The 18,000-nt window shown below is 39.1% G+C and overlaps 1 protein-coding gene and 1 pseudogene across 1 annotated transcript; both read left to right on the top strand.

Annotated features, from left to right (window-relative positions):
• The first annotated feature begins 2,064 nt into the window (after positions 1-2,064).
• LOC125592890 lies at positions 2,065-4,949 on the top strand (annotated as a pseudogene).
• Positions 4,950-11,330: 6,381 nt separating this feature from the next.
• On the top strand, positions 11,331-12,131 carry LOC106404405 (uncharacterized protein At4g02000-like). Its single transcript, XM_013845129.1, has one exon. The coding sequence runs from the start codon at positions 11,331-11,333 to the stop codon at positions 12,129-12,131; it is 801 nt and encodes a 266-aa protein (XP_013700583.1).
• Positions 12,132-18,000: the final 5,869 nt, after the last annotated feature.

The raw sequence follows: 18,000 nt of genomic DNA, 5'->3' as shown, positions 1-18,000 counted from the left end.
TTGCTCCATTAGTATTTTGATCCATTTCTGAAATTATTATAAACATTAAATAAAAGTGAAACGTGAAATTTATTCATTGATTATATAAAGAAAACACACAATAATTATACATATATTGTTGTTAAAACAACATTATTCTTTGAAAACATAATTATTATACATTACAAATGAGGACTATTCAGCAGTCTTATTAGAAACATTTTCGTACTCTTCAAGAGTATTCTAGTCCAGCTCATTTGCGAAATTAGAGGATTCAAGGTATGAGGTCCCTTCAACGTTTTCCGTGAGGTTACCTCTTTAGCCTTTCCTTTTATGGATTCTTGATATAACTTGCACAAATGTGGGGGAGTACGACAGGTACGGGACCAATGTCCTTTACATCCACATTTGTAACATTTTCACTCTTCAAGAGCGTGAGGGAGATTGATTTCCTTCTGATTATCGAATCTGTCTTTCAAGGCTTGCCATAATACGGCTGGGTCCTCAACGTCTCCATAGTCGTGAGTTAGATTCTCATCTAAATGCTTCTTCAGGAAGATTATCGCTTCGGCTATATGCTCGGGTGGCGATTTGTTACCGACTTTTATCGCTTCGGTTATATTTTTTTATTATTATTACAAGATAAGGTTTCACATTTGTGACCCATCTGACATAATTTTCGCCGGTTATTTTCAGAGCCGGGAACTGGAGTTTCTCGACGTTTGCCATTTGTAAAATGAAAAATAATAATTTTATTAGAACTTCATAATTTAAAAACCGTTTACATTAACCATACAAGCAATTACAAGGAGAAGCGATGTAAATAAAATTAAACCGATAATCATCTTAAATTCACTCGGAGTAAATTCTCCATCGAATAAACCATAAATAGAAACACAAATAAAAATGGCACATAAAAACAAAAGTGCGCGAATCATCTTTCTTGAAAAATCGGAGGAGAGCGATTTGAAATTTTTGAGAGAAGATGAAATGTTTTGGATGATGAAATGAAGTGAAAATGAGTTGTATTTATAGATGAAAATTACTGTTCATGACCGTTGGAGAAAGGGGAAATTTTTGAAAAATTTTCTTTGTGATCGTTGGGTTAAATCGAGTGCACCAAAAATTAGTCTGAAAATATCGTATTAAACGGTCAATCAAATCTATAAAATTTCATAAAAGTGAAAAATTATGACAATGAAATATTTATGTTATATGACAACAAATCATGCGACGGCTCAGCCGATCAATGCAGAATAATAAATAAATTATACGGCGGCTCGGCCGACCAATTAATAATAAACAGAATATAAGGTGGCTCAGCCGACCAATAAATAATAAACAGGATATAAGGCGGCTCGGCCGACCAATAAATAATAAACAGGATATAAGGCGGCTCGGCCGACCAATAAATAATAAACAGGATATAAGGCGGCTCGGCCGACCAATAAATAATAAACAGGATATAAGGCGGCTCGGCCGACCAATAAATAATAAACAGGATATAAGGCGGCTCGGCCGACCAATAAATAAATTAAATTACTAGTAAATAATATAGGCGGTATTCCGGCCATTATAACATGATATAAATAATAGTAGAGGCGGTATACGACCATTATAACAGGGTATAAATGATACAAATAAATTTTACCGAATCGCAGAGTGATCGTGCTGATAACGTGTTATGAAATAACTTATAATTTATAGTATCGAGAAATTTAAATAAGAGTAGAATTTAATACCCGTAGGAAGCAAATAACACTACTATAAATGAGAGAGTTTATTATAAGTAAGAAGAAGAAGATGTAATGGTGTTTTCTTATAAACTCTTGTTCTTGTTTATGGTGTACAAAATAGTGAGATGAGTGATGATATTTATAGTGAACAACAATGCATAAAATATCAAAGATGGTGCTTGATTTGGTAAATGAGTGGGTGATCATAGTGCTTGATGAGTAGATGATCATAGTGCTTGATGAGTAGATGATCATAGTGCTTGAGTTGGTAAAGGAGTGGAGGATCATTTCAAAGTTTATCTTATAACAGAATCTACTAATTATTAATTAAATCCACTACCGTTAGAAAATGGCAGATTCCGACATAGAGACCAGCAGCAACCATAACAGCAACAACAGTGTCAGCAACACCTCAACCGCTTCAACAACAAGCTTTCATATTTCTGCTCTCGACGGGATAGTCAACGCAAATTCTCTCTTCACCGTTGCAGTCTTTGTTGGAATCTCTTGCGACCAACCGAGTGACCTCACTCTCACGAACCATACCGAGTGCAACGCGGGACTAGACGTGGAACGAGACCTAGTTGTGTTTGAAGTCATCTCATTTGCATTCTTCCTCTTCTCATCCCTCGTGGCTCAAGGGCTGAAACTAACCATCAACTTGTTGAACAGCAAAGAAACGGACGAGGTGTTTAAAGCAGAGATATCGATTGTGGTCTGCTTCGTCTAGGTGTGGTTGGTCCAGCGGGTGGATCCATATTGGGATGTGTGTTCCTTCTGTTGTCAATGGTTGAAGTTATTCAGCTCCGTCTCGGACTGCTCTCTTGTGGTAGCTCATTGGCCATTCATACCGTGTGTCGGCGCTTGTGGTCTTGGTATCTTCTGCTCTTAGTGTTTATATATTCACTATAATTTATTCTTTCAAGAAATGATTGAATATTTTTATATGTTAAGAACTCTAACACTTGTAAAGTAAGATATAGTTGTGAAATTTGTAGTATAATGTATGATGAAGCCCAATACAATGTACGAAGAAAATACATGTATCAAGATTTAAAAGCAAGTCTGGTAAAGTATAAATATCTCTCTTAGAGAAGATTTATTGTAACACTTAGCTGCCTCTTTGAGCAGTCTCCTTCAAACTCTCTCTAATCTCTATGAAATTTATCAATCTTTAATCTTTTGGTGACAACTCACAATTTCGCTTTTACTTTTTGGTGCACATAATAAAAATTTCATGGCTATTTGCTTTTCTATCTACTTGACTATTTCTATCTAAAGAAAAGCTTTTAGAGTATAACTCTTCTTGTGTTTTTAATCCGCTATCAGTATCTGCGTAAAAAAGGATATGATGTTTAAATAACGTAAAGCAAATATATCCTTCGGTTGAAAAGATGCTTACCAATAATGTGAACTCTGAGAAACTCGGTCATCTCTCTCGGTATTTAGCAAAACCACAAAAAACTCCAGCAATGAAACCAGCTCTATTTCTGCGCATTCCGTGAGAATTGAATTCGACACTTGAGACTGTAAGAGCATAGAAACTTTTCAACAAGAATAAAGAAGTTGTGTGAAGCTATCGATGATAATAGGTTGAAGTGCATACAAGGGAAATCAAGAAACCACCCAAAACAGTCCATATATATTGCAAAAGAGACAGAATTTTCAAATACGTCATTTAATCACTAGAACATTATTACAAGCGGCTTATAATTAAACTTCTTGACTCCGACTCGATGGGCTGTAGGAAAACTCCAACAAACAAGACCAGCAAAATTAGATTTAAAGTACATATGTCTAGCTTCCTAATCAATTGAAGCTACACAAACGCAGTTGAGTTAATTTTATCGTCATGGAGTGTTTTAGTTATAGCCCTGCGGTTTACAACCGAACTGATCGTACCGAACCAAAATTTTTGGTTTTTGGCTTATGTTCGGTATGATTTCGGTTTAGTTTGACAAGATTTGAAAATCAATTCGGTTACTGGTTCAATTTGAACGAAAAGAAGAGTTAACCGATTTTTAATACATAAATAGAATAAATTATACCAAAACTAAATTGGTTTATACCGAAAGTAGATTGATGTTAACCATTACTTAATTAATTAAATTGAACTAAGTTAACCAAATTTAACCCAAAAATATCCGACTTCAATTGATTTTAACTGAATTATCAATTTACAAAAATAAAAATGAATTTCGGTCAATTTTGTTTTTGAAATTAAAAACAAAAATTAACCGATAACCAAACCGAATTGAAATGTTATTCGGTTTATTTTGAAATTATTTTTAAAAACTTCAGTTAACCAAAACCCGACTCACTTCGGTTTTGGTAAATTGAACTATGGAAGTCGCATGCCCCGTTTTATATATGGGAAAGAACAACATTGACGAAATATCTAAGAAGAATTCACCATGGCATGGGTCGGCCGTTTGGAGATTATAGACGATTTAATAAAGATTTCTATAGTTTGAGAGACTAAATTTTTCTTTTACAAATCTGGAGGTCTGTATATATAATGTTTTTCAAAAATTTTGGAAATTTGAGACGAATGTTTCATCCAGGATCCGCCCTGACCACATCGCTTAACACTATTTCTAGAAAATCGGCTATTGCTTCGTCAAGCGAATATGGCATATTTTTTTTCGAATGTGGCATTTCAGAATCATAATTTTCATATACTTCCGGTTCGAACAGGGTAAGGGACTGTGACGCCATAGTCACTCACTCCCTACCTCTTAGGGAACCCTTTGGCGTAGACTGGTGGTTGAAACTAAACGACACCATTTCCCTGTCCCCTGCGTTGCCCAATACAACAAGTGACAACGTGTAAATGTGCGATAATTAAACACGTCGTTCCTTCAGGCTGTCATGACATGACTTGTAAAGTCCACGTTTCTAATAGTATGAAACTAGGTGATCATCTGCGTGCTGCGTAGAGTGAATTGACTAAGAGTTTGTAATTTTTAGTCTATAAAAGTTAAAATTCGGGTCTCATATATTACATGTTATACAATGACGGATTGGACTAAATTGATTATGTTTATATAAGGTTAATTACTTAAACCGTTAAAAACTTGTGTTATTTGTTAGGTGTAATAAAAGTTTAATCTGTAAAAATAAATAATTATTTAAAGTTAGTTATGGTATAAAGATAAAAATAAAAAATCAAATTATTGTTTTCATAAGATTAAACGAAACATAGATAATATAATAATAAAATATGAAAAGCATAACTTATAAGGAAAAGTTTTTAAGGAAGTTTAAATTCATTATTCTAATGTCTACAAACAATGCAAAAAAAAAAATCTCTAATTATACGCATAATTCAAAACATTTAGAGATATTATGGCTTCAGATATGTAAAACTAAGATTTTGTGTCTTGATTATTTTATATTAACAGCGAGGTATGAATGTATATTCGTAAACAAATATTTTCATACCTAAATTGAAGTAAATATAATTAAGTCGTTGATTGGTCAACATCCATAATTATTCGGAAATTGGGATCAAATATGGCATATCTTCTATGACCATTAAGATTTAGCATGCGACTTTCCATAATTAAAAACATGATGAACAGTGATTGTGATATATGATCCCAATTTTTGACTTTCCATGCGACTTTCCATATTTAAACGTGATTGTGATGTTGTTGCTAGATGAACGTGATGTCACTTTATATATGCGACTTTCCATAATCAGATAATATTTTTGTTTATGTTAGATGTATGGTCAAATCCTTATATTTTTTACATGATCAAATATACAAAGTTATATTTTTTTATTATGTTATCTTTATTGGCAAATGTATTCATAATTCAAATTGCTAGCACATTCAGATTCATGATCGAGATTATGTTATCTGCAGTGCTAGCACATTCAGGTTCAAATATATAGATAACTAATAGTTTTTATGGTCGACAAATCTAGAATATGAAATAAAAGAGATTATAATATAATATTTTATTCTGTAGATTGTAATATACAATGAAGCAATCATGCGTTTGGTTTTTTTTTTTGGAAGACAAGAAATATACTTATGTTTATGGAAAGTCGCACGTATTAAGGTTGTATATTCGAAAATGTATGTGCCAATGCCTAATCATTAAATATACTTATGTGTACAATAAAGATGTATAAATGAAACTTATACTATATGTTTGTGCCAATGACATGACATGTAATTACTCTAAGTTAAAAATGGTTATTAAAAAAAGATGTGAGGTGGAATGTAGTGTTGACACATAAGTAATGACAAACTTGTGAATGACGTACGAAGACAAGGTTTATTTAAAAAAGTTCTCCTCTAATGATTAGCAAAAACAATATTATGATGTCAAGTTATGGATTGGAATCATGATCATTTATATATGGCAAATTCAAATGATATTGATTTCTTTTAATTTTAAAATACATTACCAAAAGAAGAAGCTAGTTATCAAATCATATTTTGCTGTCCTGCATAATGAATTTTCTAGAAGGAGAGTATGGTATAATACTATAATGGTATCATCTCTTTTTTTTTTGCCATCTATAATATTATTTATCAAAAAAAAATTTTACAAACATAAAGCCAACATGCTAAAGGACAACCAGGCTGAAATACAAGCCCAACTTTAAAACTAAAAGAGGCCCAAACAATGTCCCATTCAAACCTAAACCCTAGTAGCCGACAATCCTGCTACGTGTCGAAACCGCAGTGACACAGAGGACACGTGTTGGAACCTTCCATCGCCTTCACCGCTTGAGAAACTCCGTCGGAACCCACCGGACGTCCACTGGAACCGACGCATCTGAACCACCATCAATGAAACCACACCGGTTTCAACCAAACTCCATCATCTTCCTCGCTTGATTCAACGTCTTGAAAGAGCATCACCGGCCAATCGAGATCTCATCTCAAAACTGCAAGCCACCAAACTACCCACAAATCGATTCATCACCTCGCTCGGACCTTGCGTGCCGTACAACGCCATGCAAACCCGACCCAAGGCAGAACCACACAGATCTACGAAATCACCAGAGATTAAAACGTCTACCATCAATCCTCTATGACCGACATACAACATGCGACATCAATATAAGATCGAGAGACGGAGTATCGGATGAAGCACAAATTCATAGATCGATGAAATCGGGATTAACCCCAGAACAAAGCCGGCGATAGCGGTGCTGCAAAAGCCACCGCCTCCCGGAAACGTAGGCCGGCGAAGTGGAAGCTGGAAGCCTTCCCTTCCCAAAGACAAAGCGGACGAACACCACCGTAGATTAGGTGCCTCCGAGACCAAAATATATCAGAACCAAGAGCTCTGATCAGAGTTATTCAACACCAAAACAAAGAGCTCAGAGTTATTCAACACCAAAACAAACACAGGTAAATAAAACTATAAAAGGGAACAAAGGCCGGACCGACGGTGGCTAGAGGAGCCTCACCGTCGGCCGAAAAACACGATAAGCTTTTCTTTTTTCTCTCTGTTATAATGGTATCATCTCTAAGACGTAACAAGTTAAATAAATGATTTCTCAAAATACGCAATAAAGGAGACCACCACCAAAAGAAGAAATGGGCTAGAGGGTTTTCAAATTTAATATTTCTCATTGATGACCGTTTAGGAGATTCTTTGCCATCAAAACTTGCTGAATATGGTAGACTCTTTTGATTTTCTCTTTTTTTTTTTTTTCTATTTTAAATCTAAGAAACTTAGTTAGATATTAACGATGGATGCAAGTGCTCTATAGGCAGGCATTCTCATCTTGGATAAAAACATCGTATGTTTCGTCGAGTGTAACCAAAAGATAGCAAATTTGATAATAACCATTGTTTTATGTTCTCCTCCGTTGTTTTAAGTTAATACTATGCAATACATGTCCAAATTTTTGTTGTCTATGGTACGATTCAGTCGATACTCTTTGTCGACAATTTGTGACTTGTAATTTTACGCGTTGAATTGTTTGTCCGTTTTTACTATAATTACTTTTGAGTGAGAATCCATTATCGGAGTGCATTGTTTTAGTAGGACACAAATGGCAAATTTTTCATCAATGGTGAGCTTGATACAAAAAAAAAAAAAAAAAAATCTAAGATAGTCATTTTTAGTTTATTTTCGCAAAATAGTTTTCATCGAAGAAAATGACCAAAATAAGTTTTATTAAAAGGTAAAAATACATTTTTACCCAATGATTAATTAATCTAGACTTAGAGTTTAAAGTTAAGGGGTGGAGTCTTGGGATCGGATTTCAAATTAAAAAAAAAAATTTAAATATTAAAATTTTCAAAATAAAAAAGATTATTTTAGTCATTTTTTTTAAAGATGTTTTGTGACAAAAACTTAAAATTACTATTTAAAAAAATTGCCCGAAAAAACACAAGTGCTTTTTGAGCTTGAAAAATACTTGAGTACTCACGTTTCATAATTCGATCTTTGCAACGCCGGTCGTGAGATATACATGTCATGGTTATCTTCTGATGTATTTCAACATGTATTCTTGGTTGTTAACTGGTTCACCATCAGACGTGATGAACAAAACATTGTTAGAATAAACAATGAACTTAGGTTTTTTAACATGTACACCAAAAAATAATGAACTTAGGTTTATTTTGCTCCCTTCGGTCTCTAGTCTGTACCACTTCGGTGGGGCCAGGACACTCGGTTATCAAAAAAAAAAAAAAAAAAAACGGAAAACAAAGATTTAAGTGAGAAAGAAGGTTAATTAGATTGGAGTTCTCACACTCGCAAAAAGGGAGAACAAGAAGGTGTCTCTCTTCTTTTTCTCTCCCTTAACTTCTCTCAAGCAAAATCCTAGCGTCGCTGCCTCGTCCCTTAGCTCCGACGGCGGTGGTTCCGTAGGCCGTCGTCGGGAGCTTCTTTTCCTTTTCTTCTTTGCTCCATCGGCTCGTCTCCTCCTCTTTGCGGTCTTTGTCGAAACCCTTGTTCTGTTCTCGCCGCCCCAAGTCTCGTCTCCATTCGCGGTGGATCCGAGAGGCTAGGTTCCTGTGGCGACAGATCTAGTGTGACGTTGACGCTTTCGAGCTAGGGCAAGTCGATGGAGTCGTTTTCGTGGGTGGTTGGTACCCTGAATCTCTTCGTTGGAAATCTCTGTACATCTGTAGGTATCGAGGTGGTGGAGAGGAAAGTGCTTTAACCGGCGTCGATCTTTTCTCCTGTCTGTTCGGATCTCCGGAGTATCGCCAACAATTTTTTCGGACCTACGGTTCCAACCAGGAGTTCGATGGAGCGTGGAGTCTTGGTGAGACTCCTTTCCCGGCGGTTCTGCCTGGCCTGGATTGTGTCTCGGTTTCTTGGTTCGTACGGTTCCCCCTGACACTGGAAGATAATGTGGCTGGTTCTCAGTCGTGGGTGTGTGTGGAGAGTTTCTTTTCTCGGTGTTGTCGCCCGGGCTTGGAGGCTCTGTGGCAGCGCGTGTCGAGCCACGAGACAGCATCCGCGTCTCTTTTGGTGTCTCTGTCTTCCGGTTTCAGGCTCTTGACAGTGGCAACGCGTTCTTCGCTCTCTTCTCCTATAATAAATATCATCTTCTGGCCGGTCTTTTGTGTCTACAAGGGCTAGTTGAGCACTCAACCACTGGCTACTTTGAATGTCGCTTCTTCCGGAGGAGGTGTACCCGACATGTCCCATTACTCTATGTGTGTGGTGGGTTAAATGGGTGTATACGGTCCTAGAGTTGGAGGGTTGGTGACAGCAATCTCCAGAACTCTGTTCCGAACAACAGCAACGCCTGTTTTGTGAACTCCTCTTCGTGCTGTCGGTGAGGCGATTTCGAACGGGCTCACTGTCACGTGGATGCATTTCTCGGTGATGGTCTTGGTGGTTGGGTCTCTCGGAAGCTGTAGGTTATCTCGTTGCTTCAAGGTTTGAGCCGACTTTCTCTTTGGGAGCTCGCGGCAATCGGGGTCTCGATCTTCTCATTCCTTCCCTTGGGCATCAACGCTTTGCTATCTCCAGTTCTCATGAAAGGCCTTAGTCTGTAAACTTAGATTAGGCTTGTTCAAGATGCTTTGTTTATTTTATTTTCTGCATTATGTTTTTTGTCTCCTTAATCCTTCTGTAAAAAATTAAAAGCTTGGTAATATAATTTTAACATTTTACCAAAAAAAAAAGGTTAGATGGAGAAAGGTGGAAGAACCCGATTATTGATAATCCGAAAATCAAGTATATTTTTTTAGGTTATGATATCTTATTTAAAACTAGCCTGATAGAAAAAAATCATTTATGAAGAAAAAAATGGCTTCGATCAGTGAATTTTTGGTGAAAAGTAAAATAATTAACAAATTTCTTATGAAGAATCAAATAAAAAGTATAAGTTTTGTTCACTTTTTTCCTGACCAAAATTGGATAGAGAAACATTTCTTCATAAATTCACTTGAACATAACAAATAAGAAAAATATAGTGAGACCCATGTGTCAATAATTTTAAAAATGTTAACCTGATTGTTATTGAGTCTTAGAGACAATATGTCTATCATACTTTTCCTAAAATGTGATCTAAAACCAAGATTTTTTGTACAAGTTTATTTGAACCTAATATTAGACAATATTCCCTCCGTCTTTAAATAGATGATGTTTTAAGGAGTTTTTGATGTTTCAAAATAGATGATGTTTTCATATATCAATGTACTTTTTAACGTTATCAAAAATTGTGTAACCAATGATATCTTGTAGTCTGTTTTGTGATTGGTTGAATAATTTTTAATTTATGTTTTAATAATATTTTTAAAATAAAAACTAAATTTCTTAATAGTTGTGAATCTTAAAATCTCATGTATTTTGAAACAGAGAGAATATTTTTTTAGCAAAAAAAATATATATATATTTGACAAAACCTTTGTCCACAAAAAAAGATAATAAATAAATATTAGATAAAACATTAGACTTTAATAATGATAGCCCATAGGGGCCCAATACAAAGGATCACTACATAACATTTACTGTCTGGTAATCAGTGGTGAAGAAAAAGTCTCTCCCAGGCACGTTCCCCAAGAGCAGTCTTTGACCTGCGGTCTTAACCGCTCCACCATCTTTTAACCGCCAGTCCTTTCCTTTTTCCTCATGTTCCTTGCAGTAATTGTCTTTGATTTTCAAATTTTTGCCATTTCTGGCTTAAACCCCTGGGTTTTAGCAAGACTCTGATCTTTATCCACCGGGTTCTCCCCCGACCCTTGTCGGAGGGCCGCCGTCCAGCCTCCTTCTAACTCCGGTAAGCTTCAATCCTCATGGCCCCTGGTATCTACTCCTCTAAGTTTCTTGCTTTACTCCTTTCATAGTAGCACAGAACCTTCAAGAGTAAATCCCAAAACTCACAGAACGCTTACAATCCTCACAGAGATCCCATCTCTCAGAATTATCTCGCTACGGCGAAGAACTTTCCTCAGGAAAAGTAACTCTGAAACTCTCTTGCTACGGCAAAGAATCTCTCACCAGTTGACAATGTCTCGATGCTACTCAGCTCTTGAAAAATGAAAGGGTATCCACAAACAAGCTTCTCCACCTCGTAGAGGTAGAGGCCAAGTACATGCTTTCGACAACTCAGAACTCCTCCGCAAGCATGAGCTCACTCTAATAGGAAGAGTCACAAACCCTAAATTCTAAAGAATGTGGTCTCTAATCCCCTTCCTCACAGACCATTGGAAGTGTGCCACAAGACCTATAGGCTCAGATCTTGGAGAAGGAAAGTTCCAGTTTCAGTTCAGCTCAAAGGAGGACATGCAGATGGTACTGGACAACAGACCATATCACTTTGCACACTGGATGATAATTCTCGAACAATGGGAAGCCACAACGTCTCCCTCCTTCCCTTCAAAAATACCCTTCTGGATCCAAGTTCTAGGGGTCCCAGTTCACCTCTGGAATGAAGCTATCCTGAAACTTATTGGAGAGGACATAGGCTGGTTCATCTGTGGAGAAATCACAGCGACAAAAGCCCGGCTAAGAGCTCATATAAACGGTCTCCTTCCCCTTATGAAAGCCTACACCCTAGAGTTCTCAGATAGAAATGAGGTCGTAGCTACCCTCCTCTACGAAAAACTGGAGAAACACTGCACATTATGTCAGATGCTCGATCACGAGGAAAGTACTTGCCCACAAAAACCATCTCAAACTCCCCTCCATGCAGCTCCTAGGCATTCTCTCCCTCCTCCTCCCACTAGAGGTTCAACACCCACATCAAGCTCCATTAGTGGAAGGAGAGACGTGAGAGCACACTTCTCAAAATACCCAAAACCCCTGATCACCCCAGGAAAGCACCTGACTCTAGAGACCGTCCCTACCACTGCAGTAGCGACAGGAGAGCATTTGAAAGGAACTCTTCAACTTTCTCGGGCAACCACTCCAAATACCCTAGAGAAGCATCCCACCACTATGCTATCAGCAGATCCTCCACCCCTCAATGGATAGATACTGGAAGAAGGGTCACCTCTTCTCGCTCTGAGCACCGCCGTTCTCCTTCAAGGGCATCTGCTCCCCAAGCAGACATGCATCCTCCAGCTAACAGATCTCCCGCATCGCGATCCTCAGAAAGAACCAGAACCAACTGCACCGAATCTCAATCTCGTCAGCCACCCTCTTCTCCCTCGATGGCAGCTCATGACATCCCACTGGAAACCCTCGCAGTGGTCCATGAAGAAATACGTGAAGCTCTAATTCAATACACAAGCTGTGCAGACCCTTCTGAACAAGCTGCAAGAAAAGAAAGACTCAGATTTGCTGAGGAGCACGGAGAAATTGAACAAACTTCAATAAACATAGCTATCTCTAACCGCAATATGGAGGGACCCTCTAATCAATTTGAGACTCATGTCCCCACAGTGACAAGACCATCATCACTTGAAAGAGTAACTCAAGATCCTTCTTTACAGAGCACCCCGAGAACCTCTGCTTTGGAAAGGTTAGGACAACCTCTTGATGATCAAGCTCCACCCACTGCAAACAACACAAAAATCTCAATAAAAACGGTTGGGAAGACCCCCAGGATCAAAAAACACCACCTCAAAACCTCTAGGGATCTCACCTACCATTGGGAAAAAACGGAGGGTATCTCAGCTCAAAGGTTCTCCAAAGAGACGTGGACCAACAACGGCATCTAAGAAACCTGCTACTACCACTCTTGGTGACCAACAGGCTGGCCAACCCTCTTCAAATCTCCCAAGGAGACAGAGACCTGTCTGCCCAATGGTGCCAGCGGTAGTGAATAGATCGATGGATTTTCGGATCCAAGCACCTCCAGCTCCTTAAAAATGGTGAGCTGGAACTGTCAGGGGCTGGGGAACCCCCAGACAGTCCAGCGTATAAGAGAGATACATAAGAAAGTATCTCCAGACATCTTCTTCCTCTCTGAGACAAAAAAAACTCCGACGATTTTGTTCTCAGAAAACTCCAGTCGGCCATTTTCCCAAACCATTTTCTAGTGCCTCCTGAAGGACATGGCAGAGGAGGACTCGCCCTATTCTGGAAAGCAGGAATAAATCTCTCAGTTCTCAAAGCTTGCAAGAACTATATAGACACAGAGATAACTTAAGAAGGGAAAACCTTCCACTCAACCTTCATCTACGGAGACACATATAAGACAAAGAGAAAACAAACCTGGGATGACCTCGCTGCTCTCTCATCTAGCAGAAACACTCCCTGGCTCCTCTCAGGTGACTTCAACGACATCACGGGAAACCAAGAAAAATCCGGAGGAGTTACTAGACCAGAAGGCTCTTTCATCGACTTTAGAACTTTCCTCTCCTCTTGTGACCTTTTTGACATGCCTCACTCAGGAGACTTCCTCTCCTGGAGAGGAGTTAGAGGAAACGATGTAGTAAGATGTCATATGGACCGAACCATAGCAAACAGTCAATGGTTCGACATCTTCTTTGCGGGTAGATGTGAATACCTCAAGTTTGAAGCCTTGGATCACAAGCCCATCGTCACCTGCTTTGATGCAACACGCAAAAAGAAAAAAAGGACTCTTCAGATTCGATAGAAGACTAAAAGATAAACCAGAAGTCAAGGAGCTGATCGCAAAAACCTGGAAAGGCGCAGTAGATTCTGATGTAGAGGGAAAGATAATCTTGATCAGAAGAGCCCTGGTGAAGTGGTGTAAGCAGCAACACCTAAACAGTAGAAAAGAGATAGAACAGAGGAAAAGAGAACTTGATCAAGCATTATCAAGTCCAGACAACAATACTGAGCTAATCAACAAAATAAACTGTGAACTCAACAAAGCGTACCTGGAGGAGGAAGCTTTTTGGAGACAGCATAGTAGAAACCTATGGTTAAGGCTGGGAGACAGAAACTCAGATTTCTTCCATGCTGTTACCAAAGGAAGACGTGCTACCAACAACCTCACAGTCATGGAAAATGAAGACGGACAAGCAGTCCATACTGAAGCGGATATTGCTTTGTGCGTAGAGCAATACTACAACACTCTCTTCACATCTGTTCCCGGCCAAAGAAGTCAGATAGTGAACAATGCCCTCACACCCTTGGTCTCAGTAGAGATCAATGAGAGCCTCACCAAAACTCCCTCTCCGGAGGAGATCCACTCAGCCCTCTCCTCGATACACCCTTATAAGGCCCCAGGCCCAGACGGTTCCTCATCCTCTTTCTTTCAATCTAACTGGTCAACAGTAGGTCCTGACATTATTGAGGAGATACAAAAGTTCTTCAGCTCAGAAATCCTACTTGAGAACATCAACCACACATATGTTAGGCTCATCCCAAAAGGAACTGAAGCAAGGACAGCTGCAGATTACAGACCAATTGCACTTTGCAATGTCTACTACAAAATAATCTCAAAGCTACTCTCTATGCGACTACAGCCTAGTCTACATACTCTGATTTCCGAGAACCAATCTGCTTTTGTCAAAGGAAGAGCCATCACAGATAACATTCTAATCTCACATGAGGTACTCCATTTCCTAAAAACATCACTGGCTTCAAAGCAATGCTCTATGGCTGTAAAAACCGACATGAGTAAGGCTTTCGACAAACTAGAATGAGACTACATTGAAGCCGTTCTCCTAAGAATGGGCTTCAGTCCTACTTGGGTGAATCTGATCATGCAATGTCTCACTACTGCAACCTACTCTTACCTCATAAACGAGTCTGTCCTCGGATTTGTAACACCGCAGCGAGGGGTCAGGCAGGGAGATCCCCTCTCTCCTTATCTCTTCATTCTTTGCTCCGAGGTCCTCTCTGCCCTATGCCATCAAGCCCAAACCAGAGGAACCCTACAAGGCATCAGAGTAGCAAAAAAGAGCCCAAGAGTGAACCACTTGTTGTTTGCCGACGATACTCTCTTCTTCTGTCAAACCAATCAGCAAAGCATCTCCACCCTTCAAAATATCCTTCTTCTCTACGAGCAGGCCTCAGGACAAAGAATCAATAAATGCAAATCAGCAATCACTTTCTCAAAGAAAGCCCCACAAGACTTGAAAGAGAGAGTAAAACTCCAACTGGATATCACTACAGAAGGCTGAACTGGCAAGTACCTTGGGGTGCCTGAGCACTTTAGCCGCAGGAAACGAGACATCTTCACTGGCATAGTTGATCGAATCAGACAGAAAGCAATAGGGTGGTCTACAAGACACCTCTCCCCGGCTGGGAAAATGACACTCTTTCAAAGCCGTCCTCTCAGCAATTCCTAACCACTCCATGTCCTGCTACAAATTGCCTAAATCCTTGTGTAAGAGAATCCAATCTGCGCTCACCAGATTCTGGTGGGATTCAAAACCTGATGAGAGAAAGATTTCATGGGTAGCGTGGTCAACAATGACGAAATCAAAACGAGATGGAGGCTTAGGATTTAGAGACATCCAATGCTTTAACGACGCCTTGCTAGCTAAGCTGAGCTGGAGGATTATGAATTCACCTGAGTGTTTGCTAGCCAGAATCATGAAAGGAAAATACTTCCCGGACCAAGACCTCCTCCAAGCTACCGCCCCAAACTCCTGCTCCCACGGGTGGCGGGGTATTTTGATAGGCAGAAACCTCCTTCGCGACCACTTAGGTTGGGCCATAGGTGATGGTGAATCCGCAAGTGTGTGGAAAGACTCGTGGCTCTCAACCTTGGCGCGTGAATGCCCTATTGGCCCACCAACAAAAGACTCATAATTTATCAAAGTCGCTGAGCTTTTCCTACCAAACGAAAGAGAATGGGACGCTGGGAAAGTCCAAGCACTGCTCCCGCACCTGAAAGACAACATTTTGAGCATCAAGCCTAGCAAAAAAGGGGAACCAGACAAAAGAATATGGGTGAAGAAGACATCAGGAGTGTACAGCACGAAAACGGGTTACTACGCAGCGCTTGAAGCAAAGAACAACGAAGCTATAATGACTACTGTGGTGGATCAACAGTGGCTAAAGAACGTTTGGATGCTTACCATACCCCCAAAGCTGAAGCTTTTCCTTTGGAAGATGAAACACGGAGCTCTCCCTGTAAACAGAAGACTTCAGATCCTATCTATCTCCCCCTCTACAAAATGCACCTTCTGTGAAGCAGAGGAAACCACGCTTCATCTCTTTTTCCATTGCCAATATGCGAGACAGGTCTGGGAGATGGCACCTTTTGCAAGAACAATAGACACCTTCTCGGCAGAAAGCATAGACTCAGGTCTTACTTTAATCTTCCGACAGCTCCCTCTCCCACCTTCGGGAATCTCAATCACCCAACTTGGGGCATGGATCCTATGGGCAATCTGGAATGCAAGAAATCAGAGAATCTTTCAGGAGCGGTTCTTCACTATTGAGGAAACCTTGATCAAAGCAATCACAGGGGGAAGAGAATGGCAAAACACCCAGGAAAATTCACCAATCCACTGACCCAAACCGATCACACTTATATGGCCCCGAGAGGAGGGGATTATCTGTAGATCTGATGCCGCCTGGAAACCTGGCATCTCGGCAGCGGGCACAGCGTGGAGTTTCTACAGCAACAATGGAGGGATGATCACATCTCACAGTAAACTTATCTCATACGTGAACTCGTCCCTTGTGGCGGAGGGACTAGCGTTGAGGGAGGCGATGTAACATGCATTGTCTCTGAGTTTCAATCGAGTGAATTTCGAGACGGACTCAAAAGATTTAGTGGCAGCTATAGTCGATGGAGCCTGCTTCTCTGTGATTCACGGAGTCGCTTCCGACATCACTCTTTTATCTAAAGCTTTTGTTTATTTCTCTCTTCGGTACTGCAACCGTCTCTCTATCTTTTGAAGATGGTTTAGCTAAGCAGATGCTTGGTTCTGTTTGTACCAGACGTTAATTTCGGTTTAATGAGAATTTATTAGTTTGACAAAAAAAAAAAAATCAGTGGTGCGAGTGTAAATCGTTTGGAACTTCTTTCGAATCTTGATTATAAGTTGGGTTCATGTGTTTATATGTTGAGTGGAAACCAGTTTAGGTTTTTAAAGATGAAATAGAGAATAGAAACTCTACAACATAATAATTTCTTAAGAGTAAAGAGGCAGTAAGAACATGTTCTAATTTTATATCTTTTTCTTATTGACTATAAATAATTTGGGAATCTCAAATAGTTCTCGACACATGCTAATAGTAAAGTGATAAACCATATCAGGAGAAATTCCTCAAGAAGATAAGGAAAAATCTTGTGATAAAAGATTCCGAGTCTCATCAAATAGATTTCGCATGTCGCCTTCCCGGGTCGCAATCTTCTACATGTCCGTCTGTCGGCAAAACCTGTCTTTAATTCAATGATCATACCCGCTTTTATTTACTTTCGCTGCGTGTAATACTACTATTTATGATGATGTAACAAAATGAGTTTTGTTGAGACCAGTAATTAGTTTTTGTAGAAAAATACATCGATTACTTTTTTTTTTGTCAACACATCGATTACTAATATGGATAAATACATAAACTTTTTATTCACGTGGTCTTTCATGCGTCCTGCACCTGGAGCCAACGAAAGCTGATTTGTTCTTCCTCCTCAGTTCTCTCCCTCTTGTTACTTATTTCGTGCGTCGTCGTTTGTATAAAGCAAGTTAGAGATATCTAAGTTATCTTGACTCGCTTTGACGCCGTAGATCTCAAATTTATTAACTCACAGTACTGTGTTCCCCTTTGGCCAACCGATTCTTCACTTCCTTTTTTTTAATTACCGTGCGCACGTATACCCTTGTAACCTGAACATTATACAATTACAATGTCTCCGCCGTTGTTGACTTGGTTTTTATCTTCAATTATATGTGACTGGAAACACTTTAACAAGATGAAAATATATTAAAAAAATAGGGAAGAAAACAATAGAGAGTAAATAATAATC

This window comes from Brassica napus, chromosome C9 (genome assembly GCF_020379485.1).
Source record: "Brassica napus cultivar Da-Ae chromosome C9, Da-Ae, whole genome shotgun sequence".
Lineage (NCBI taxonomy): Eukaryota > Viridiplantae > Streptophyta > Magnoliopsida > Brassicales > Brassicaceae > Brassica > Brassica napus.
Note: the sequence above shows the minus strand (reverse complement) of the source record. Positions and strands in the feature narration are given on the sequence as shown.